At 33.3% G+C, this 25,775-nt stretch overlaps 1 protein-coding gene across 1 annotated transcript in view; it reads right to left on the bottom strand.

Annotated features, from left to right (window-relative positions):
* The window catches only part of CSMD3 (CUB and Sushi multiple domains 3), a 746,059-nt gene that overhangs the window by 140,497 nt on the left and 579,787 nt on the right, over positions 1-25,775 (bottom strand). The window contains exons 33-37 of the mRNA XM_087747332.1: positions 9,190-9,303; positions 8,433-8,528; positions 7,349-7,552; positions 4,470-4,594; positions 414-510 (exon numbers count right to left, since the gene is read on the bottom strand). Of these exons, the coding sequence (XP_087603458.1) occupies positions 414-510; positions 4,470-4,594; positions 7,349-7,552; positions 8,433-8,528; positions 9,190-9,303 (636 nt within the window). The remainder of the gene's footprint in view (positions 1-413; positions 511-4,469; positions 4,595-7,348; positions 7,553-8,432; positions 8,529-9,189; positions 9,304-25,775) is intronic.

The following is a 25,775-nucleotide window of genomic DNA, read 5'->3' as shown; positions in this document are numbered from 1 at the left end:
AATAAAGGAAAACAAAACAAAACAAGACAAAGTAAGGCAAACAGAACTGTCTTGTTTATCTAAAATAAGGGTACTGTATCCTTTAGTCATGTACAATTTCAAGACGCATCTCTTTTAGAAGTCTGTATTTCTGGACCCTACTATAAGAGTGGGTATAAAATGAGATTAGTAGACGTATAGTTTGGGAGCCTCTGAATTTTATTTAATTTCTAACATTTTCAAATATTCAGCTTTATGAAAATCCACTGAGAGATGACTGATAAAAACAGAAAGTATACTACCTGTTGTTGATTTTAGGAGAAAAAACCACACACACACACATGCACACACACAGAAAGGAACTAGAAAGAGCTGTGTGTTTACAATGAAGAGTTGAATCTGTGAAACACTTATTGTAAAATCTTCTCAGTCACCTGAATAACTTCCAAGCCTCGGAGCATTGTTGTCAGCACCATCATAAAAGTCTAAGGAATCCCAGTTGTGTTCTGTGGCAAAACTGACCACTTGCACCTATGAAGAAAACATAAGGTAAAGAACATAAACTTCTTCCCCTCTGTATTCAAGCACAAAAATGGCCATAAATTGTAGCCTCTGTGGCTTTCAATCATGAAAAGTTGTGTCTTGCTCTCATTGTCAAAGAGAATAGAAAATCATCATTAAGTGAATAAAATTGCGTTGCAACATTTTTTTGTATTTAATTGCCAATTCAGACTTCTAAATCCTGTGACCCTTAGTGACAACCACATATTACCTCTGATGAATCACACAACTGTGAAAATCATCTGGGTATAAAACATGATTCCCTTGTTGGGAGGACGTTTAAGGGAAGACAAAACATGGTATTGTCAATTACTGCAGTTTCTTTGTGATTCTCTCTGGTTTATCCAGGGCTGAAAATAGTCCCAGAGTGATGCACGCTGCTTCATCTATCTTGCCATGTTCAATTCTGCTTTCAGGTAAGAGCAACCTCCTGTGTTTGGTTACTTTCATCATTGACTCATTTCCTGAGGAGGAGCAGTCACTAGCATGCTACAAGCAAAAGGCAGAACATTCACTTCATTCCTTCCAGAGGTGACAACATCCTTCCACTCATAAGGAGATGCAAAACGGTAAGCAGATAGACTGCAAGAGGGAGGTTATATCTGTTCTCATACAGTGAAAACACTCCTTACAAAGTAGAGAAATGACAGGTTCCTGGTCCTGTTTTGGAGGGGACAGGGTCTGGCAGTTTTTTGTTTTAGTAAAATAACCATTTAATGGAAAGCAATTAAAGAGTGACAGAATTGCAGATGAAACCCCAACCACTCTCAGAAAGCGATACCTTAGACACTAAGTTAGAGAATTGTACTTATTTTACTGTTCTTCCACCTCACTTATTCTTCCTTTTATTGTCTCCAAAATGGAATAACTTCAACAGAAGAAATAAGCACTGGTTCCAGTACAAATAAGTAATGAAGTTCTTTTTCTAGGTGAAGTATATGACTTGGACCTTCTTCTAGGTAAAAAGAATGTTCAGTTTGGCTACCTATTTCTTGGGTGAGGGTCTTAAACACTGTACTTTTTGTAGGAATTGGTCAGATACAACAGCCAAAGAATGACTTTTTTCTTAAAAAAGTGAAGAAATGCGGAGGCCCTGACTGTTAGCGTGTTTTAGATACTTGCAGAGGGCCCACTGGATCTGGTCTCTCAGAAAACTTTAAGACTTGTCTGTTCATTTTTTGGTTCACAAGGGTTTTAGGTGAAATGTATGGGTGTTGTCTCTGTCAGGAATATTTCTGAAGACATACAGAATTGGAAGAGCAGGCATCTAGGAAACCTTCAGAACAAATTTCAAATTATTTAATTTTTTTATGTGTTTTCAGAGCTAGATTGCTGCTGACTACAGTTTTCATATTCGTCATAAAACACCTAATTTAAAACATCTATTTTAGTACAACTGTTACTAGTTGCCCTAACCTTCCCATGCAGTCAATAAATAGGCAGACATATCTTCAGGCAGTGTTTGAGAGTCAGAGTCTATATTAATTGTTTTGAATCATCTACTCGAGGTGCCTTTCTTCCCTAACTTTATAAGGAACCATGGTAGATTAATTTCCTGATATAAGGTATTTAAATTAGGTGCCTGAAGGCAGGTTATTAGTGCACACTCTTCATATTTACCTAAATCTACTTTTAAATGTCTGCTTTTCAATATGGTATGAGACAGATCAGTATTTACATCTGATCACTGTTTCAACAAATTCAACAACATAATCATGCACATTGATAGCTGTCATACCTAAATAGTTTAAAATTCTATCTACACATTTTACAGAGGAATATACATTGGTGATATATTATTTTCATCTTCTTTAAAGCTGGAAAAGTATTTTTGTTACTTTGAGGGAATAAATATTGGTCAGGAAAAATGTCCAGATATTTTATGCATTTATATAAACACAAAAACAATAGCTATCACAGTATCTTGAGTATCTGCATATGCATGCATTCTCAGGTTGGACAAAATCAGTCACCCAAGTTTTCAAATGTTGTCTCAAGTAGCTGATTTTCACAGTAATAATTACATTTTTGTATATGTATATTCAGTTTTTTTCTTTCCTATGAAGTGAAAAAAACAAACACAAAACAATTCCAATGTCTTCTTTTATGTCATTAGTAGATATAAAGCTAAGCACAGTTGTGAAAAATAACACAGTAAAAATGGTATGATGATTTCTGATGTATACTCTGTCTTACTGATCTTGTATCAGCTGCATTCAGTTTATTATATCAGGAACTTTATCTTCCTCAGACCTAGCCCTGAAAATCAGACAGGATACAAAGAATCAAGCGTAAATATCACACTTCATGACTGTCCTGCTTCAGTGACAATACTAAACGTTCTACAGATCTAATTACAGTCATATGGGTATGTCCATGAAATTGCCCTGTTGTCATTACATTTATACAAATATAAATGAATAACTTATTTAGTAACTGAGAATAGAAAGGAAGGATGGTATTTGCTAGCTCAGCAAAAAACCTCAAGAGAACCAGGAAAAAAACAAACAGTAAATATATCTACTTAATATGACTCTGGAGCAAAAGAATATCATGCAGATTAGAAATAATTCGAAATTAAAGTTAGTAATTTAATCACCTAATTCAGTCTGTGATAAGAGATAAACACTTCCAAAAAGCAACAGTGACTGCCTAAGTCAGGAAGCCAATTAATGTCTAATTTAAACCCTCTGAGTTATCCTCCTAGTGTTTAACTTACATTACTGATTGTATGAGAAATACACAGAACAAAGTATCCTAACAGTCAACTGTTTAAATCAAGCACTGTTCCTCAAAATCAATCTCAAAACTAATTTATGTTATTAAATATTATTGTTAATGGAAATGGGTGGCTTTGAAAACTGAACTCATAAAAGTTATCATGTATGGACTTAGTTTGTATTTGTGATGATTTCTGAGTTCTTCCGTAAAGTTTTTACACTTTTCTTAAGTATTTTTAATTTAAAGCAAAAATAGATTTTCTGAATGCTTATAAAGTAGCAAAGTATAAACTCATACTATTTTTAAAACTTTTCTTGACACAGTAGGATACCTTAAAATCTCTGTGATGTAATTTATTAAAAAGATTTGACAAACTGTCCACAATGGTTTTCCTGATTTTCACTGTTAAATCTCTACCTACAGAAATAAAGCTCTTTATTTATTCGTTTTCTAGAGTAGTTATGTTTTGAACCTAGGGTAGACATAGAAAAATTGCTACCATGGTTTCTTGATATGCGTTTTGCTAGGAATTTGATCAGATGACGCTTAAAACTCCTAATTTATTAAACTCAACTGCTTTTCCAATAACCGGATTTCTGCCAGTTTCTTTAGTGAACCTTAAAGAGTGAGATATACCTGACTCAGCTTAATGGATAATTTTCTGCTATGTGTTCCATGAACTTCTTAACCTAAATTTTAGTAAATGAGAATTCTGACAATATTTTAAAGGACCAATTCCCATCTCATATTGAAACATACTGAAGCATCTTTATATCACAATGAACTTCCATAACTATAGAGTAAATAAATGAGTTTCTAGGAAAACATATATAACCTGTTCATGGAAGCAACCCACTTAATTTCACTCTGTTAGAGGAGATGTATCCATTTTGGGAGAGGGAAAAAAAAATCACAGGAAAGCCTCTCTATTTTCTCTGCCTTACAAGGAGTCACTGACCTATTGAAATAACACATTTTAAATTACTGGCGTTTTTTTCTAAGTAAAAAGTTACAAGTGTATCTTTTAAGATTTTTGTAAATCTTGTAACTTTTAACAGCTGTGTGAATAAAAAGATGTGCAATAAATTCCATTGTAAGAATCATTAGTGAGATAAAAAAATGTATGAATAAATGATCTTTTCATGCTTTTGCATCAGGAAAAACAGTTTTAAACATGATGATAACAAGCAAATAGAAAGTATACTTACTTGAATCCCAGCTCCCTCTGGTACTGTGATCTTCCACACACAATTTAGATTGTTGTCGTAAGGCTCAGGGTAACCGGGAGACAAAATAGTCCCTTTGCGCTTTGTTAAAATTCCACCACAGGGCACTGAAAGGAAATGCACAAGGCAAGAAATTAAGTATGAGGCTTCAGAAGTGAGAAAAGTTATTATCAAAGCTTACACAATATTCAGCATACCATGGCTGGAAACTTTTGTAAATTTATGCTACATTAAAAATTTTATATTTGTCTCAGGAAAATAAAAACTTGTGTCTCAAAAACCTTCTTTTAAATAACCAAAAAAGAATAAAGAAAAATTAGAATTGTGTCAGTTTTCTACTTGACAGAATCATGCTAATATTCCCCTTATTTATTTGACCTTTAACAAAGTAAGTAAAATCCATTCCATTGTCTCCTAGTAATCTTGCAAAAATAAAAGTATTACTTTATGGGGTTAAGAATGAAGTTTGAACAGTTATGTATTGTATTAGTAGAAAAGATAAAAATGTGTCATAAAAAAGATAGTCTTTCTTAATATTGCTACTTTGTTGTTGTCTGAATAATTAATAGCACCCGTCTCAACTCCCTGACTGTTCTCTTTGCTTGTGTGAGTTATCGTATTACAGACTATGGATCTATCACATTAGTAAAGAAGTTGCTAAATGCTTGCAAGACTGCACTCATCATATCCATGCCCATGGATTAATAAAAGTGTTATGCATGAAATAGGACAGAGGCATTCAGTACCATCAAGTTTCTCTTCTGAATGTTCAACTTGAATGTATCTTGTCTAGATCATTAGATGCTCTGACAGGGACAAAGAATATTACAGCTTAATCTAGATACCTATATTCTGTTGTTATTTAAGAAGTTGATGGAAAAGATTGATGAGATGGTTTATCAAAACCATTAGAAGCTAATGTATCACTTCTATGCAACACTACTAAGTTCTGAACAGATTTCATTAGGTACAAATATGAAGATTTAGAAAATAGGTAGGAGAATGCAACTTATCTTAATAATGAATACTGTAGCTACATTTTGTGTGGCATATAATGATAGAATCTGTTCGGAACTACATGGGTAAACTAAAGGTCAGTGTCACTTAAAGTGCTTAAATAATTACTCATAAAAGGGTGAACAGACACAATGATTGATGTCTACTATCTGTAAGGAAATATTCAAGCATTCACTAGAGTTAAGGCAATTTAATATGGTCATGTCTACCACTTCAATTATTAAACTGATTTAGTTCAATGCAATTTTCACCTCATATATATTTTATCACCTTTATTGGCACAGTGATTTTCACACATAAGGTGGCCTGTAACCCTTTCTCAATTCAGCTTGCCTAGAGACAGATAGCTTTCTCTTCCACAGACTGAATCATATATTAAAATATCAATAATATATTGTGATCAATGTCCAAAATAATTATTTCAACACTTTGTTGAGTTGTTATATCTGAAAAACAAAGGGAATACATTTCAAGGGGATAAATAGTACAACTCTACTGATTAAACTGTAATCACTGAGAATAAATGAAATATAGCTATATACTTCAACTTCTTACTGATATATAAATTGTGGTTCTATTCCCATGTCTGAAACAGTCTAAATAAATATAATTTGCATATAATAGCTGGTTAATCATATTTTATTAATATTACTTCAGTGGTACTTAGTCTTGATGTCTATCAAGATTTTACTATTTTGGAGAAAATAATTTATTTTACCGAAAATCACTCAGACTTTACCATGCACCATCAGATGATTAGCACAGAAGATTCAAATCAACTTAATGAAAAAATGTTCTCTATTTTCCTTTCCTCCACTCATCTAAAACTCTGCTTATGTAGTTCTTAATGCTGTTTCTTAATGCTGGAGTCAATATCATAATGTGGTTTTTGAAATGGGTTAGGATCTTTTTTTATAAAAAAAATCTGTTCTCTGTCAAGAAAAGTAAAGTAACTTTAAATCATACATATATATTTACTGTTTTGGTTGGGAATGGAGTTCTTCAGATGTCTTCATCCTCAAAATGAATAGTTTTCAGTGTTTTCAATTTGCACAAAATTAATGTATAATGCAGTCAATACTGCAACAGATGTTATAGGTGGAAAACTTTGATGGCATTGCAAAAACATCTGTGCAGATGATAACTGATTTAACTTCATTTATAAACAACTGATTTTTTCCATATAAAAAACCAAGCCAAACTCTAATAAAACTTAATGTGTAAATGTTCCATATTTGCACTTGACATAAACCTATGGAAAAATGTACCATTAGAATTTCATCTCTTTATTGTGGAGCTTTTCAGCACAATCACCAGATTTCCAATTGGTACAAGTCAGCTTTATAAATGTCAATGGATGCACATTAATTTAAGAATTGAATTTTGAGAATTTAATCTTGTATGACTAGAAACAGACAAAATATATTTTCTGATCTGAAAAATTACTGCTTTTTTTTCTGACAAGCAATGAAATATCAGTATAACTATTTCTCAGTCTTAAATATACTAGTGTTCTTTCTAACAGCTTGCAATATCTAGTTTGAGATCTGCCAGGTGAGAGCATCTTAGTCTTGCAAGCAGTCAGGGCACAAACTGATATTTCTGAGTCTTGATTAAGGGATAGCCAGGGACTGTCACTGATGTTAATGTAAAAGAAGCTAACATATAATTTATAGCAGCAGAGTATGTTCAGGAAACTCATGAAATGTCCCAGCAAGGTTAGAGTAGAAAGGGGAATAAAATCTTAACCTTGAATGAAGAAGAAAGTGAATAAAAGTAAGCAAAAATAAAATACTGTACTGATGACAAGTAGTTAGTTCTATTAAAAAGCCTTAAGAACTCACCAACACATGTAGGGAGTGAATCATTCCACTGTGCCAATGCATTTGGTACTGTATCACATCTAATTGCTGTTGACCCATGGAGGATATAGCCTGGATTGCACTCAAAAAGAACTAATGACCCAACTGCAAATTCATTTCCAATCCTTTTTCCAAATCTCGGTTCAGGCACAGAGCTACACTGTGTTGCACTTGTTCTTGGAACAGCTGCAAACATACAAACAATTGTGGATTCTTAATTTCAGATTTGGTGGAGGAATACAGATTTTTGAGCCCCAAATATTCAAAATGATTGGAATTAACATTCAATTATTTTCCAGTTAAGAACATTTTCATGATCCCCAAATGAATCTTCACAATACAGATTGCATACTTTTGATGTCTGAGTTACTATTTAGAAGAGCATAGCACTGATATCCTTGCCAAGATTAAAAGCAATGCATAAAATCCACACTGAAACCTCTCGAAAATGGCACTGAAAAGAAATACTACTATGAAATATTCAGCTAATATATGATTTCAGAATAACATTTCTGTGTCAGATAGATATTTACATTTATTCCTGTGGATTTCTAAATATGTATTCTGACTGTCACATCAGGATTTAAATCTAATGAAAGAATGAATTGCAGTTGCAAGTATTGATGTATAACCATTTCTGTGTTTAACCCATAAAAAGTCAAATAATGTAAACCGAGAGAAGTATCTTAATAACAGCAAGATCACTGATTCACCCACAGGTAATAACACTTACAGTTATTCATATTTAAATTGAGAGATAAACCAGTTTGAGCAGCCAGATGGATCTAACATTAGTCAGCCAGATTAGCAAACAGAAACAGCTGCTTTGTATAACTGTCTTCTTAAATTTGGAACCTCTCTTATACTTCTTAAATATTTGATTTAAGCTTTAAAATAGAGATAAAAGAATGGTCCTAAAGATTTTTCAAAACATGCAGAAATAGTGAAACTTGTTATATTGTTAACAGGCTATTATTTTCCTCTACATTTTTGGTCTGTTCCTCTCTGATGTTTTACAATTTGTGATGAAAAGAATAAATGTATAGGTCTTTCCAGGTTGTCTCACCTTGATAAACAAAATGAAATCCTTTAGCTGTTATTGGTCCAACTGAAGTAAATCTAACCGTGATCTGGTTACCTGAGCTCAACGGAAGGGATTCACCTACTCAAACAAAGCAAATACAAAGCTATCATAACCACTTTTTACTAAAGAAGCATTTAAAGTACCTGTCAACATCTTTGCAGCTAGAAATAACCCTCCCAAAACCCCGTTCTGCCTCAGTAAACTTTGCAAGATATATGTGATTTCAATATTTTATTTTGGCAGCATTATGTTGTAGAAAAGAGGGACTAAAACTCATCACAGTTATTAGGAATATTTGTTGTTTTTTTCCTGTACCAAAAAAAAACCAAACACCAAACCCTCATACCTCTTTTAACAGAGTCAACGTGCACACAATCTATATAATTTTACTTTGCTACAAATAAACTCTTCTTTCTCTTTTAAATATTCTGTTTCAGATTGCTCACTAGATAAAAGTCATAAAGGCACAGAGTAAGAAGCCCAAACCACTCACTATAATAGCTAAATATCAGAAGGAAAAAAATCTAAAGAAAATAGGTTCAATTTTGCTTCCTTTTATTCATTAACACAAAGTTTTGAGTGATCAGGCTTTTAGTTCAAAATCCTGATTTTGTATATTTGCCTGAATTGTATCTAAGAAAATATGAAAATCGTCTTTCTCTTTTTTTTCTGACTACACTATCTTTCTAGGTTCATAAAAAATAAATAACAGTTTAATGACAGTTCTGTTAAAGGATACCTGAATGAGATCCTGAGAGAGAGGATAACAAAGATGACTGCAGAGTTGGGCCGTCATATACTTCAACTACATCATGGAGTGATGTCTGGAAAAATACAAACTGGCCAAAAACCACTGACCGAACACGAAGGAGAAAAAGCAAGAGGCACCAATGACCAAAAAAAAGGGGGACAGAATGAGAAAGAAAAAAAACCAATACATTAATATATTGTTTTAAAAATATTTATATAAAGAATTATATTTATTGATTGTTTTTTCTGATCACTTAATTAGCTGTTGTGGTGTTTAATTTTTTTTTTTGTACCATTACAGCAGTAAATAAATAAAAATGTAATTCTACATGTATAAAAGAAGCAATGAAGGTACACAAGCCATACATATACCCATTAAAAGATTCTGGTAGTGAGGGAATAAAACCATTGTTCTGTTGTTGAATATACTTTCAAATTCTCTGCTGTCCTCCATCCAACACACATCTAAATTCTCTCAGTGCAATATCCTCCTTTATCATTCTAGGCATAGTGCAATATATTGTGTTTTATTAATTAATTTTGTTGATAAGCCTCTGTAAGTTTTCCTTAGCTTGGAATGTTTCATTTTTCTTAAGAACATTAACATTCAGTGCATCTTTACTTTTGTGAAATAAATAAGCAACTGATTCAAAGCAACAAACACTTTTCAGAATACATATATTGAATCACAAAAATTATTTTTAAAGTAATGCTGGCAGAACAGCTCAATTCAAGAATTATTTTTGCATTTAAGTTCAAAGGTCTGTGCAGCACATTCACATCACAGGTGTTTACACTTTCAATATAAGTAAACAGTGAAAAGAGAAAAGAATTGTTTTGATTAATTCTGGTCCTAGTACCTATAAAACATCCTAATAATAACACCATTACTAGCAATGGAGGGAAAATGGCTTAAGGAATATGAAGGTAAAAAGGTGGAAGTAGTTAGACATTTGTAAGTACTGGAAAACCTATAAAGAGAAACAAAACCTGTTCTGGTTCATTTTCCAGGTTAGACGTTTTGGGATAAATATTCCAATGTGTTGCTACTATATTATATTTGTTTGCCATATGTTCTATAATATCTTTGTCTGGTATATTTTGTTATAAATGATGAAGCTAGGCACCTACAATTCTTTCAATGTATACACCCTTAGAGCTTTAAAAACAGTATATTAAAAATGTGAAGTCTTCAAATTGTTGACTTTTTTCTTTTTTTTTCTTTTCACTGATTTAAAAAAAGGCAGTTCCACCTTGCCAACTCAGTATCCTATCATACCCTCTTTTCAAGAAGAAAAGAAGTCAATTTTTTAAAAGAAAACCACTTTTTGAAGGGAAAGACTGGATGTTATATTTATAAAATGTTCAAACAAAAGTAATTTTAAAAGTGTCTGTGAGACACTTTTGAAGATTTTTGTCCATTTTTTGGAGGAACCATAAGTAAGATGCTAAGTTATCTCCATCATTTTTCCTTCAATCTCCAGAAATTAAACATTGATGTTTTTACTAGCTCATTTGATTTTTAAAATAATATTTATCTGCATCCAAGTCTTCTCTTTGGTGTTGCTAAAGATAACTAACAAACTTCATGCAGCTAATTGTTTCTATCACATTGGTACTTTTATCAAATCTTATTTTCATATTCAGTGAATTTCATTTTGCCATTGAGCCAAGTAAAGTTCTTTGTGACTTCCACTGCTATTTCCCATTTTGATTTAAGTTGCAAACTGTGTATGGAAAATTCAGGCAAGTTCTGAGGCATAACTTATCAAGTACACATAACTATTATCAAGAGCTGTATCCTGGGAAAACTGTAAAAATAATCTTTCCAAAAGAGAGTTTTGCTCATAACAGCATGGAAGTTTTATTTCACAGTGAAAAAAAATCTGATTCTTCATCAGCTCTACTGATGACATCCTCTCTTTACTTATGATTTAGCTGTGATGTTTTTCCTATCAGGTATTATAAAGGAATTATAATACCACATTTATTTTATTACTTTTTAGGAAAAAAAAAAAAGAAAAAAAAGAAAAAAGAAGACAGCAACATTGTTCAGAAGCTACAGCCTTCATTAAAAGACAGGGAAAGAGAAATTTCTCACTAGAGAAATAGTTTCTATGGTGATTAAACATAAGGAGTACGCACTAAGAAAGAAGAAAGGTAAACTTCTCATGCATTTTAACTCCCAAATCTGGAGAACCCATTTACTGTGCTAAGTGGTGGATCTTGGCCAGTCCGCTAAATAATAAATGACAATGGAGAAAAACCATGCTTTAGATAAGCAGGATTCAGGCATAATGGGAAGCAGAAAGCAGCAAACTATTGTATGAGATACTCTTTCAATGAGAAAGGCTAGGCAAGGCTTTACAGCTGGTCAGATAAGGGTCATCAACCAAACTATCATCAGGTAGGAGAAATTCTTGTGTCCCTTCTCATAAGACAGACAGGAATTCTCCACAAGATCAGAGAACAGCATCAGAGAACTACACTAGTATGATGACAACCACTCTAGCTTTCATCGCAGGAGTTTCAGAAAATCTTTTTTTTTTTTTTTAGGAAGAGGAGGGAAGGAAAGGGATTTCCTTTTTTTGTGAGAAACAGGACGTTTAAATTTTTCAGTTCTTCTACCATTTCCTTTGGATATCATCCTCAAGACACCTAGAACTAGCCATGGAGTAGCATTGAAAAAAATAAAGTGCATGAATGCACAGTAGAATATCAGAGGAGGGTTTTAAAGTTAAGGTCTGTGATTTATTCATATAAAGTAGCTTAACATTCATGTACTGCAAGCTAAGAGTTTTATATAAAATAGTTTAATCATAGAAAATATGGTTAATAAACTCACGGATGCTAAAGGCAGAAAGGTTTATTACAACCTATCACTGTCTTAACTTATGGTGAAAGGAGAAAACTTACTTTTACTAGATTGTTAAAAAAGTCAGAGGCTACCTACTGTTACAACTTATATCTGCCTCCTCCTGCTGGAACATAGTCTTCCTCTGTGAGTAATTTAAATATTTAGCTTCATAACAAGCAAAAGATAAGAAAAAAAAGTATGAAATTTTCCTTTGCATTTAGGATGACCTAGCAATACACTGTAATGATGGACTGACTCAATATTTTTAAATTAAATTATACTTATGTAGACACCAAATAAACTGATATTCACCCTCTTCTGCCTGAAAAAGATGTTCAGTAAAACTGCAAGACAAGTTGAATGTATGCTGGGCTCTTCAAAGAGGAATTGTTCAGTAATCACTGAGAAGGACTTTGAAGGGAAAGATCGAAAGATGACATCCTAAAGAGATGATCTTACAGAATTCATGCATATAGGAATATTGCTTTCAGTAAAGAAACTTAAATAAATTTTGACCAGCTCACATAAAAAAATTGGAACACCTGATCTTGTACTGTTCAGTGGAACACTTCGGTTTGACGTAACAATAACTGAGTATCTCTGAGTTAGCAGTGTTACTATCATTTATTTTTTAAATGAAATTAGTAGCAGAGGTGTCTTTTTTTTTTTTTTTAAATGTTTCTCCTCTTATGTTTCCAAACATTTGTTTGTCTGCCAGTTACTGTTAATACATTCAGTCTACTCTGTGTCTGTAGCAGTAATCTTTAGTGATATCTGTTAGATTTCTCTGTAATGGTTGACAGTTTTTAGCATATGTTATAACAGGGAAAATATTGTTTATGAATACAAAGTAGAGTCCCTACTAGTAGTATCCTATTGGGTAAATCTCAATCCATTTCAAGCAAATACCAGAATAAAACAGCTGTCTAGTGTTCCTGAATTTGTAAGCAGTAAAAATTAATTCTAACAGTATAAGCCGCTTGGGTGCACTGCAGACTAGACGTCAAAATAAGGCCAGTGATGGGTTTATGTGTAAACCACTAGAAGAGGTATTCTTACTGACATGAGTAAGGGTAGAGAACTGCTTATCCTCAACAGATAATTATTAACAAGAATGACTGAGCAACTGAAACTGAATGGAGTTAATATAATAATGTTACAAAAAGAAATCAGATATAAAAATAAAGAGAAAACAAGAAATAACTGATAATTAAAAGATGCTAAAGACGTCAAAAGGTAAAAGGAATGCATATATACTCACATAATACACATAAATATATAATTATATACATTTTCTATAGCTTCTGAAGCTATAGATTGCCCTTACACAAGTTTCCCAATGTATAAACATATGATTATACAACACAAACCTGCAGAAGCCTTCAAATGTAATGGAATTGTATTTCAATGTCATCATATGTATAGCACAAGTTTCCTGTTATTAGCTAATTAAATATACTTGAATAAGTTTACATTTAATATCAAAGGTCAACATAAAAGTCGTGGAGATTTTCCAAACCACATATAGGCGTGCCAGTTAACTGTACTTAGATAGGGCAAGTTAATGTGAATTTATACTAGTTCTTCACAATGTATGTGACATGCACCCCTGTCTACGTCTTAGTCTCTTAGTATGTGGAAAAAGCCTTTACTGAACTATCTGCCTTTCATTGTGAGCTATCAGTGTTCCAATGGTAGTCTCAGCTATTGTTCTCTCAGGTGGGGTCCTCTGCTTCCTAGCAGGACATCCAGAAGATTAGGGAGAATAAGAAAGAAAAAAGGATTCTCTCTGCAAACAAGGGACAGGTAAGGAAGGGCAGAAAGAGTTCTAGTTCTTAAAGCTACCAGGTACTGTTTTCCTCCCGGGTACTGTTTCCTCCAGGTACTGTTTTCCCCCGCATGAAGGCAAAGAAAATACCTGTCTCAGAGACACAAAAAGCAGGAGTGCACAGATCTAAGTCTGAGCTGTAAGACATACTTTGTCGTTCTTCCTTTGGTTTTCTTCCGTAAAGAAAGTGTACTGAAAACATTCTGGCCTGTCCTCTTTCTTGTTACTGTATTTCTGCATTCCCAGACTAGGAAGGGAAGAAGATGGGAAATGCTACATCTTCTCATGTTTGAGAAAATAAATTGTTTATCTGAATATATGAAAAGACAATAAGAATGTGTTTGGGGACAGGAGATGGGGCAGTTAGAAACACTAGAAGCTCAAAATGAAGAATTCAAGTGAAATTGCACAGAAAAAGATACATGCATATTTCCTCAGAAATAAGCATAATTCCATATAAAATGGGAGAAAACTGAGATTCAGGCCTTTTCTGGGAGCTGGAACAGGAATGAACTCTTAATTATCACATTTCTTGCTTGCTCCTAAAATCAGCAAAGTTGATTACATAAATTATCATTCTCCTCCAGGCTTCAAACCTCAATCTCCCTTTCTGTTTCTCCCTTTCTGCAGCTCACATCCTTCTTTCCTGGCCTGAGTCATTATGCATACATGTGAAACCCTTTCTGGATCTGCAACAGCACAACAGAAGAGCAAAAACAGTCAAAACAGTACATTTTATTTTAAATACTATGTATATTATGTATATTATATTATATTATATTATATCATATCATACTATGTTACATTATATTAATTATATTGCATACTATTTGCAATAATAATAAATAATGCTATGTTGCATCTGCTATGTAATACAGAACTCTGAAAAAACCATCACATCATATCACCTTCTTTATATTGGTTTGTTTCAATTTGGCTAAACTGAAATTCAAGCACCTATTATTATTATTATTTGCTTCAATAGGTAACATTGGTTTATTTACCCCTACAGACAAAAAATGTATCTTACCGTTTTGAGTACCTTTAAAGCTCTTAGTATTGATTGTATATCTAAAATGTTGAATTTATCTATTTTTGCCTAAGCTACCTAAAAGTTAGATAGTTTTTTGGGGCTTGTTTCTTGAAATTTTTTCTGAAGTGGAATGAATCACGCTCTGGAGGGGCCTATCTTTCTCCATTAACTAGAGTGGGAACCTGGACAACTAGTATAAATTTGGTATTCAGTTTTTAGATGGCTGAAGAAAGCTGAGATGAACCTCATCCATAACGTTTTGACCTTACAGACACAATTTATTCTTCTTGTTGTCTTACAAAGCAGTCTTTTAAAAACTTGACTGTAAACTGAAGACCTGAAATTATGTACCACTAAATAAAAAATAAATAAATGTATGTTAAATAAAAAAATGTGCACAAGCTGATGTGTTATAACGTCATGTGTCCAGCAATAGAAAAAATTCGTTTCCTCCAGAGTATACTGTTTTGTTTGTTTGTTTGTTTGTTTGTTTGTTTTAAATAAGGAAATAAGGACATATGTTGTGAAAAGGACAAGGACAGAGCTCTAGAAGAGGGTATGTTGCTTTTTCATCCAACATCAATATCAAAGTATTCAGTTGTGTACTGACAGATTGTGACATATTTTTTGTGTGCTTATATGTAATTACTTTTGAAAGTGGAAGAATAAGATGTCTCTAAAATTTACTTTAAAATATATAAAATCAATGACCCATTCAAATACTAATAATTTACACTGGGTTATCCTTCAATTAATGAGGTTCAACAATTATAATGAACAGTAAGTATTCGATACAAAATAAGTTGATATATCAGTAAGACAAGAAGCGTTAAACTATGAAAAGCTACTGGTGCTACAAATTTCTAGTGAATTAACTGGTATGCCCTAGCCAGCAAAGAACTTCACAAATGGTTTACTAATGCTTGCTTACTTGTGTCTTATTATTCTGTTGATGTATGTTCTTATCACATACAGATCACATTCAGCTGCCACTTTAAGGAAAAGTTGATGGATATAATTTTATCCAATCTTATTGCACACAATGTGTAAAACAGTAACAGTTAATGAAAACACACTTCACAAATATTATCCATTTTGGTATTCTGTTCAGTATGGAGAACATTGACTATACTTCTAGTCAGAAAACTGACTGTATTTATGCTGAATCAGAAATAGTAAGTGATTTGCTCAGTATCAGTGCGGTGGGTTGACCCTGGCTGGTTGCCAGGTGCCCACCAAAGCCACTGTATCACTCCCCCTCCTCAGCTGGATAGGGGAGAGAAAATATAATGAAAGGCTCGTGGTCGAGATAAGGACAGGGAGAGATCACTCATCAATTACCATCACGGGCAAAATAGACTTGACTTGGGGAAATTAGTTGAATTTATTACCAATCAAATCAGGGTAGGATAATGAGAAACAAAACCAAATCTTCAAAAAATCTTCCCCCCACCCCTCCCTTCTTCCAAGGTTTAACTTCACTCTCAATTTTCTCTATCTCCTCCCCCCGAGTGGCTCACGGGGGTGGGGAATGGAGGTTGCAGTCAGTTCATCACGTTGTCTCTGCCACTCCTTCCTCCTCAGGGGTAGGGCTCCTCACACTCTTCCTCTGCTCCAGCGTGGGGTCCCTCCCAGGAGAGATAGTCCTCCACAAACTTCTCCACTGTTGGTCTTTCCCAGGGCTACAGTTCTTCACGAACTGCTCCAGCATGTGTCCCTTCCATAGGGCGCAGTCCTTCAGGAATAGACTGCTTCAGCGTGATTCCCTCACAGGGTCACAAGTCCTGCCAGCAAACTTGCTCCAGCGTGGGCTTCTCTCTCCACGAAGCCACAGGTCCTGCCAGAAGCCTGCTCCAGCACGGGCTTCCCATGGGGTCACAGCCTCTATGGGGTGCATCTGCCTGCTCTGGCATGGGATCCTCCACAGGCTGCAGGTGGATATCTACTCCACCCTGGATCTCCGTGGGCTGCAGGGGGACAGCCTGCTTCACCATGGTCTTCACCATGGGCTGCAGGGGAAACTCTGCTCTGGCGCCTGGAACACCTCCTCCCCCTCCTTCTGCACTGACCTTGGTGTCTGCAGAGTTGTTGCTCTCACATATTCTCACTCCTCTCTACAGCTGCACTTGCATAGGTTTTTTTGTTCCCCCTTCTTAACTATGTTATCCCAGAGGCATTACAACCACTGCTGATTGGCTCAGTCTTGGCCAGCGGTGGGTCCATCTTGGAGTCAGCTGGCATCGGCTCTATGAGACATAGGGGAAGCTTCCAGCAGCTTCTCACAGAAGCCACCCCTATAGAACCCTGCTACCAAAACCTTGCTATATAAACCCAATACATTCAAAAACAATCAAACCTCACAGATTGGACTGTTTGATGCCAACATACATGTTCTTTCATTTTGTTTCATTTAGTTCCTATAAAATAATGGTACAGGAAGAAGACTTAGAAAAAACAGAGAGAATAATAATATGGTCAAAAGAGGGAAAACAAAGCACTTGTGAAAGCTAGTGAAAAGTACAGAAGAAAAATAGATATACAGAAGAAAAATAAATTATAAACCAAGATAAACAGGAAAAAAGCAACACTACTACATATATGATGAAGATGACATTTTTTCTAATACCTGTGGCATGCTGGGAAGCTTTTGAATTCTTTATGGCTTTTTTTTTTTCCATTTAGATCATAACAATACATTTAAAAAGAAAAAGACCTCTATTCATTTGACATTTGCTTAAGACACACTGTTTTTTTTCTTATTTTAGTTTTTGAAAGAATGTCATTCTCAAATCTTTGAGTGAAAAATATATGTTTTCCTCTCAAATATTGCTAATGGTATTTCTAAACTAGGGAAAGGAGGTTGAAATGATAATACAGCCCACGTAGAACAGTTTGCCAAAAAATAGTTATAGATGGCTATAAGCAATAACCATTTAATAGACTGAGAGTGAGTGAGCAGACCCAGAGCACTGACTAGAGACAGAATAAGAAATATAGAATTTATTTAGTCTGAAGAAAAGCTGCATGGAAAAGCTTACTGATAAGTCAGGTACTATATTATATGACATAAAAGTACACCATAGTTTCAAAATATCCTATTGAGAAACTTTTATATTAGATGTGCAGACATTTTCCTGTATTATTTCAGTCCTACATGTAGTCTTTCTTAACAACTAAGGTAGGTCTTTGGTCACTAGTAATGGTTTTTAATTAGGTATTTTTCTGGTATCTAACACAACACATCTTAAATCTATGATAATGCCTCCCAGATCCTGCAAGATGACTAATCAGGTCCTTATCTAGCATGGTTTTATCTTTACAGCTATATTGGCCAAAATCACTATGGTATGTTATCAATTAGAAAGATTTTATCCCCTGTTTCCATGGAGTTACATTACATGACATTTCTATGCAATCATTTAGGACACAAGTTAGATTTTTTATCATAAGGAAATGATGCATATGTTAACTATAAAAAGAATGTAATTTCAGAATTTCCAAAAAACAGTAGCAAAGTATTTCAGCAAATGCTGTTTAAAAGAAAAAAGTTACATGGTTTAGGAAATTTAGGGAAACAACAGTAGGCAAAAATAGTTTTCTTCATGCACAGAGTTGTGCAGGGATGTGTGTGTCATGAATTGTGATTTTCAATACATTTTAAATTATTCAAAAAAGATACAAGTAATAGTTACAAAATACGTTGATGGCATTAAATTATCAAAGAAGTGAAAGCAAAAACTAACTGAAAAGTTACAGAAAGACATTATGGTAATGAATCACTAGTGATAAAATATTAGATGAAATTTATTGTAAAGTACTGCACATGAGGAAAAAAATAAACCTACTTTATATTCACAATGATGGGCTTTGAATTAGCTGTTAACCACCCTGGACTGAGATCTTGAGGTTATGACAGGTAATTCCTGTGAAACATCAGTTCAGCGCTCAATAGTGACGGAAAGGGAATAAAATGTTAGCAGTTATGAAGAAAAGAGCAGGGAACAACGAGCAATCATAACACAAATGTGAAAATCCAGGGTGCAGAGGATAGATATTTTGGTCTGCCCTCTGCAAAAAACATGAGTGACATTTGAAAATATAGAGAAGGATGAACAGGATAATACCAATTATGTAATGGTCTTTTTTGCGTCATGAACAGATTTGGATTCTTCATTCTGAAAAGGAGATAATTGAGGGGCAAATATGATAGGAATCGATAAAATCATGAGATGTATGGAGAAATTGAAAAGGGAATGATTTTTACAGTCCTTTCAAGTACAAGAATTGGAGAGCTCCAAGTGAAAAAAGACAATAGGACATTTAAAACTAGGAACATTTCTTTACACAATACACACTTAAGGAGTGGAAATGCATGCTACAGGATGTCACAAATGCTAAACCTAAATGGGCTAAAAAAGAAGTTATGTAAATTAATGGAAGAACTCATGAGGAGCTACTAAAACCAAAGGTACTACATATAGAACAACAGCTCCTTCAGTAACAAATTAATGGAGACTGAGAAAGTACTTCTGAGAACCAACAGTAAACATCATCCTAAGATTATATTTTACCTGGATTTCCACATTTATTGCTGCTAAAAAGACACTGCGTTGGGCAGACCCTTGTTTTCTGACCTGGTATTATGATAATTCTTATGCTCCAGGTCTATGGCTTCATAATTTATAGGTATTAAGACTGGAAAGTCTTCATTTAAACACTGTAAGTGATGGAACTGCAGTATATATTTAGGCAAGTTATTCCACTGTCCAGTACTTTTATTGTTTTACTTTTTTCCCCTCTGTGTATTCCTAATTTATTTAGGTGTAAATTTTCATCAGTATGACCCTGTCTAATTCTGCAGTCTTCACGATTTTAATATGAATACTGATATATTCAAACTTCTGCTGTGATAATACTTACAAATAGTGATTTTTAATGTAGGTAAGTATAAGCATATTTTTTTAACAAATTTTATTTTATAAAGGTACCAAGTTTCAAAATCTGAAATTATTTCAAGTCTATCATACATAGCATAGGATATTATCTTTATGCAGAAAGGAGTATGTACTCAACCAAAAAGGACAGCAACAAAGATGTTTATACTCCACATTATATTAACTAGTTATATATGCACATTACAATCACGTATGTTTCAGGTAGCATAACATCATTCCATATTTGACTACACTATTGACAGTCTTAATTTTCTCAATGGTATTAAAAAACCTAGAAGGCTTTGATCTCAGTAACTGGCAATTTGTGAACATTAAAAATAGACACCTGATTGAATACATTAAAATATATTACATAGAATACATATAATTACACTTTGAACTGTTTTTTCAACCAGAAGGCTGAATCTCCCTCAACCATTTTTCTCTCAGCAAGAAATTAACCTTCATTGCTGGAAGATCAGATGATTATATACCTTCCAGAACTTTTAGTTGACAGGTTATTTCAACTGTGAAACTTTATAGAGAAGTAAAGACTCTTCCTAGCTGCTCATTTTAAGTTAACTGTTTTCTTTCTATGTTCCAAAGAAAATACCACCATTTTTTAGAAGCCAGTTTTCAGCTTTTGTCCCTCAATTATTTTTTTCCTAGTTAAACTTCTAGTTTCAAATCCACCTTGAAGGGAACAACAAGGGAGAAAAAAGTATGCGTTCGCTTCTCTGAAAGTCCATCAGCGAGGAAATTAAATATAGTAGGTGAAAACACAAATTTTTGAAAAGCATCATTAATACCATTTTTTATTACTCAAACTAACTATAAGATTTTAAAAAGCAAAACAATTTTTCTACATTAGTAAATTGCATTACATTTTACTCAATAATAGGAAAGTGTATCTACTGTCCATCTCCATATACTTTTTGTCATTTAAATATTCAAGTTTCTTAGCCTTCAAAGCCTGTATCACACTGTGATACATCGAGGGTAACAACTCAGGGGTATGTTAGTTACAAGAAAATGGTAGGACTTCAAAGGGAATATGCAAGACTGTACAAAGCAGTTCATTGCTTACCAGCAGGTTTCATGCTTTTTCTTGGTGTAACATAAAACATAGGACTTGTATTTCACTTCAGGTTTACACAGCGCCTTTTTGTACTTAACTGTTTAAGTGTTACTTAAATTAATTTTCATAAGATTTCTTTGAGATTAATATTATTATACTGTCTTAAAGATGGATAAACAGAGATACAGAGGGGCAAAGTGCTTTGCTCGACTAGTATATACATGCAAATATTTATTCTCCCTTGCTATTTTTTAAATACTATTTTCACAGTATGGTTTCTCGTTCCTTCTCGCCATTGTTCCTCTTATGTGACAAGAAGTATAGATTTTAAAAAAAAGGTAAATCAAGACAAAGGAAGTGATTTAATTTAAATTCTCACATCCTCTGATTAATCATAATGGACACAATCTCACTAAAAAGATACACACAGTCAAGTGTCTCACAGCAGAGGTGTTTCCTTATTGCTAAGGAATTTTTTTTCTTAAGGGGACCAGAGTACTCTGCTATTCACTTTTAAAAAACAGTTTTCAAAACAACAGTCTGAATTCTGCCTAACTCATTATCTATGTAGCAATCTATGTTTGACCTCTCTACCTACAAAAGGATATTTTGTTAATTTTTTCAACCCTTGAGCATATATTCACATTGCAATGTGTGAATACATATCCACATTGCCGTTATCTGACATTAAGCTATTTACAGCTAGATTCAATGGAACTTCTGTTGAAGAAGCTAGTTGCTGACACATCCTTTCATCTTGTACCATGTTGCATGATGTACCTTATTGAATAGTATGAGCTCACTTAAGCAATATGATTTCTGCCCCTGAAGCTGTATGCTTTTATCAGCAAATTCTATTTCCTATTTGATATCTCATTAATGGAGCAAAATGGAACAGTATATCCCAAAGATGGACTCTTCTGTAGGATACTTCTTTTGACTTGGGTTTTAAAGCTGAATCTTGGACAAAATTCACAGCTATAGCTATATGGCTCCCCTGAAATAGAGAAAATATTTCCAATACTTGTTAACTTTGGATCTACTTTTCACAGTACATCAGATGTTCTGTTGTTGAAACAGAAAGCAAAATCATTTTTTCATAAGACTTTTTTTCCATTTTTGTTATGTTTGTATACACCATTTACATGGGCAACAGTTTTAAACTAAAAGAGGGTAGATTTAGATTGGATGTAAGGAAAAAATTTTTTTATGATGAGGGTGGTGAGACACTGGAACAGGTTACCCAGAGAAGTTGTGGATGCCCTGTCCTCGGAAGTGCTCAAGATCTCGTTGGATGGGGCTTTGAGTAACCTGATCTAGTGAGAGATGTCCCTGTCCTTGGCAGGGTGAGTGGATTAAATGAACTTTAAAGGTCCCTTCCAACTCAAACCATTCCATGATTCTATGATTCTATGATAAATAAGAGACTACATGGTTATTTATAAATACAAATGCATTTATGGACTCAGAATTACTGATGGATATGGGGCAAACACATACACAGAAATACCAGTATGGGTTTACGAACGCTGCTGAAGAATCTTCAACCATCCCCATAAACAGTAACCAGTGCATCAAATGACTTTTAACAAAAATATCCCTTCATAAAGATTATACTTGCTAACATTAATGCTGTAAAGTTGTTTTGGTTTTTTTTTTCATATTGTTGTATTTGTTTCTGATATTTATTTATTTTTAAAGAGCTAAGGGGAATTCATAATAACATGGTTGAGGAAAAGTGTGGTAGACTTAGTTTCTTTGCCATCTTTATCAAGATTTGTTATTTGTTTCTGGTGAGTTCATTCTGGAGGAACAAAGTAAACTTGGATTATAGATGAACTGAGTGTAAAATTTATCACTTTGAATAGGGTCCAGGAAACTGTAGTCTAACACTTAAGTGGCCTTATTTTGAAAAATAAATAATAGAGAATTTGATTTAATGACATTAGTCTAGAACAAGCCCTCTTATTTTAATTATGAAGTCTGTTTTGAGTTTTCTGGGTTTTTTTGTTTTGTTTTTTTTTCTTTTTTAATACAACAAACTTTGGAGGAATAGTGACTACAAAATAACTAGAAAATTAATTATGAACATGAGTGATTGTTAAATTTAAAAATCAAAACCACACAGAGTTCTGTATATTTTCTTATATTAGAAGACATTTAATTATGAGAATATTTTTAATTATCTCCCTCTTATTCAAATTAATTTCTAAGTAGATTGAGGAAACTATAAAATACTATTCATAGCTGCAGAAACCAAGAAAAAGAAAAATACTGATGATTAGAAATAAGTTATAAAATTAGAGTGTCTTATTTCAGAATTAAAGACAGAGAGAATTGTTAAAAGCTTTTCTAAACAAGGTACAGAAGTTGAATACATCCTTTTTCCCAAGGTCATCCTCCCACTCAAATTTGTTTTCTAAAACTTGAAGCATTTATATTTATATGATCATTTATACGATTATAACCCAAATTGTGATCACCCAGCTCTAATTCCCAACAGTCTAATTACATCCCTAGTCACTAGAAAAGTGAAAAAAAAAACCCCAGATAGATTAATTTTAAATAGCTTTTTAAAAATATTCTTAGTAGGAAAATATGTTTTTCTATTTGTTACTAAAATTGGTAAAAAAATAGTGCTAACAAAAAATTCAGTGATCAAATGCATTTTAAGGCTTACTGAAGCTGGTATTCATTCCATTTGTTTTTAGATTCTTAATTGATATCTTTAAATTAGGGAATTATTAATATTAGGTAACTGAACCAGCCTTAAATTGAAGGAGTTGTCTATCTTTCTACCGTGCTTTTAGAAACACTTTATACCAGTTTGCTTTTAATTTCTCATTAAAGTTATTAAAGGTAGATGGGAGTAATTTTAATATAAATACTCAGCCACAGAAATCAATGGAAAACTCTTGCCTTACACAGGCTTGCCAGAATATACTTATATAATTTAAGTATTTAATTTAGGCATCAGTCTTTGTAAACTTAATTTATTTCAAGTATTAGAGACACATTCTGACTTTTTGCTTTAGTTTAAGATAAAATATGTATTTGTGTTTCTAAGTCATTATTAAGAACACCAGCAATGAGAATTAAGGCAACAAGAATAAGCAGATGTGAGTCAGTTATTGAAGATAATGAAGGGAAGGGGAATGTTTCATTTCTTAGTAACCAGGTATTAACAACTTCTTATCATTGTATTGTCACTTCTATTTTATTGATCCATTTCTTAATAATCTCAGATCACCTTGAGGATCCTGGGTTTTGAGGCATAATATGCATAGTCCAACACTCTTGTTTATTTAAAATAGTCTCCTCTCCGCTTTTGTGCAAAAGCTTTTCTTCAAATCCTAAATTTAAAATGTACTGATTTCCTTCTCTCCAGGCTGTTATCTAAATAAAAGACAATTCTTTGCCATTATGATGTGCATGTAGGCAGGATAACCTGAAAAGGAAAAGAAAATTATGTGGCACACTTCTCTGCTAGGCCCAGTAATTGTAGCCTAGAGCTGATATGTTTTTTTGTAGTGTCCTGCAGGGGTGTGTGAACAGGATGGAGGAAAAAATATGCAAGACTGTACAGCTAACAACTATTGACATTTATTTTATGCTGGAAAAGCTATTACTCGGGATAATAACATTCTGAGACCAGTTGTGTACATTGCATGCTCTGTGGTCACTTCTTTTGTTTGTTTTATGAACAAAAATGAGTGGAAGAAGTTAGAAGCAGCACAGCATAGAAGGCAATAGCCCTGCTACTACAAATGTTCTGAACAGTGTCTGCATCTTGGAAATGCAAAGATCTTGCTAATCTTGAGCACGGGCAGCATTTTCTAGTCCTGCTTCATTGCTTTCTCATACAATTGCTTATTTGTTTTTAGAAAACAAATCTGAATCAAACTTTTATATCATCTGACTGTCTAAGCAAGTTTTTATGGAAAGAAAGAGGAGTACACTGGTAAAACATCTGAATTTTGTTTATTGCTTATTTTTATATTATGGTTTCTGGACTGAAGAAAAAATAAAACATGCCTGCAACTTTTTGTTGCTTTCCTATAGGTTTTAACAGTAGCCTCTATATAACAGAAGGAATATCACTAGAGGTGACAGATTAAGAAAAATTATTTTTATTGATAGTTCTTCAGGCTGTAATCACAAAACCATTCATAAAACTATTATCTCCAAAGACACAAACAATATGAAGTTCAACTTAGTTGCATTCTACAAACCTGTTCACTATAGTTCTGGCAAGAACTGATTTTTCAGTAAGAAAATTATGACAAAAAAAATGTAATAAGGGAACATGAAATTGGCTAATGAGGTATTTAAGCAAGGTGCCTAACTTTAAAGGCTGGTCTTCCCTTAATAAATTTTTGGTTAAGCCACTCTCTAATGCTTATGTAGGGACCACAGGGACACTAACCTCTTAAGTAATACACATGATAGAAGGAATTAACAATTTTAACTCTGGAATGACAACAACGATAATAATAATAATAATAATAATAATAATAATAATAATAATAATAACAACAACAACAACAACAACAACAACAACAACAACAACAACAATAATAATAATAACAATCCAATGTTATTTTATTTGGGGTAAAATTAAGCATAAAATCTTATTAAGATACCAGATTTAATTAAAGCAGTCTTATTAATTAAGTAAAAAGGGTTCTAGATTTAATGGAAAAGTCACTTTGAAAAAGCTGTTTGGTTCTTCAATCACCTCTCAGCTAATTTAGAGCTACTAATTAAAATAGAACAGCTTTCTGAGTATAATAATTATCTTTTATTATCCTACTAGTAAATGTTATTGTTTAGATCAGATGATTC

Source organism: Nipponia nippon, unplaced genomic scaffold (genome assembly GCF_047370975.1).
Source record: "Nipponia nippon isolate SJK-2023a ecotype South Korea unplaced genomic scaffold, ASM4737097v1 scaffold_1, whole genome shotgun sequence".
NCBI classification, from domain to species: domain Eukaryota; kingdom Metazoa; phylum Chordata; class Aves; order Pelecaniformes; family Threskiornithidae; genus Nipponia; species Nipponia nippon.
This window is presented reverse-complemented; position numbering and strand designations above follow the sequence as displayed.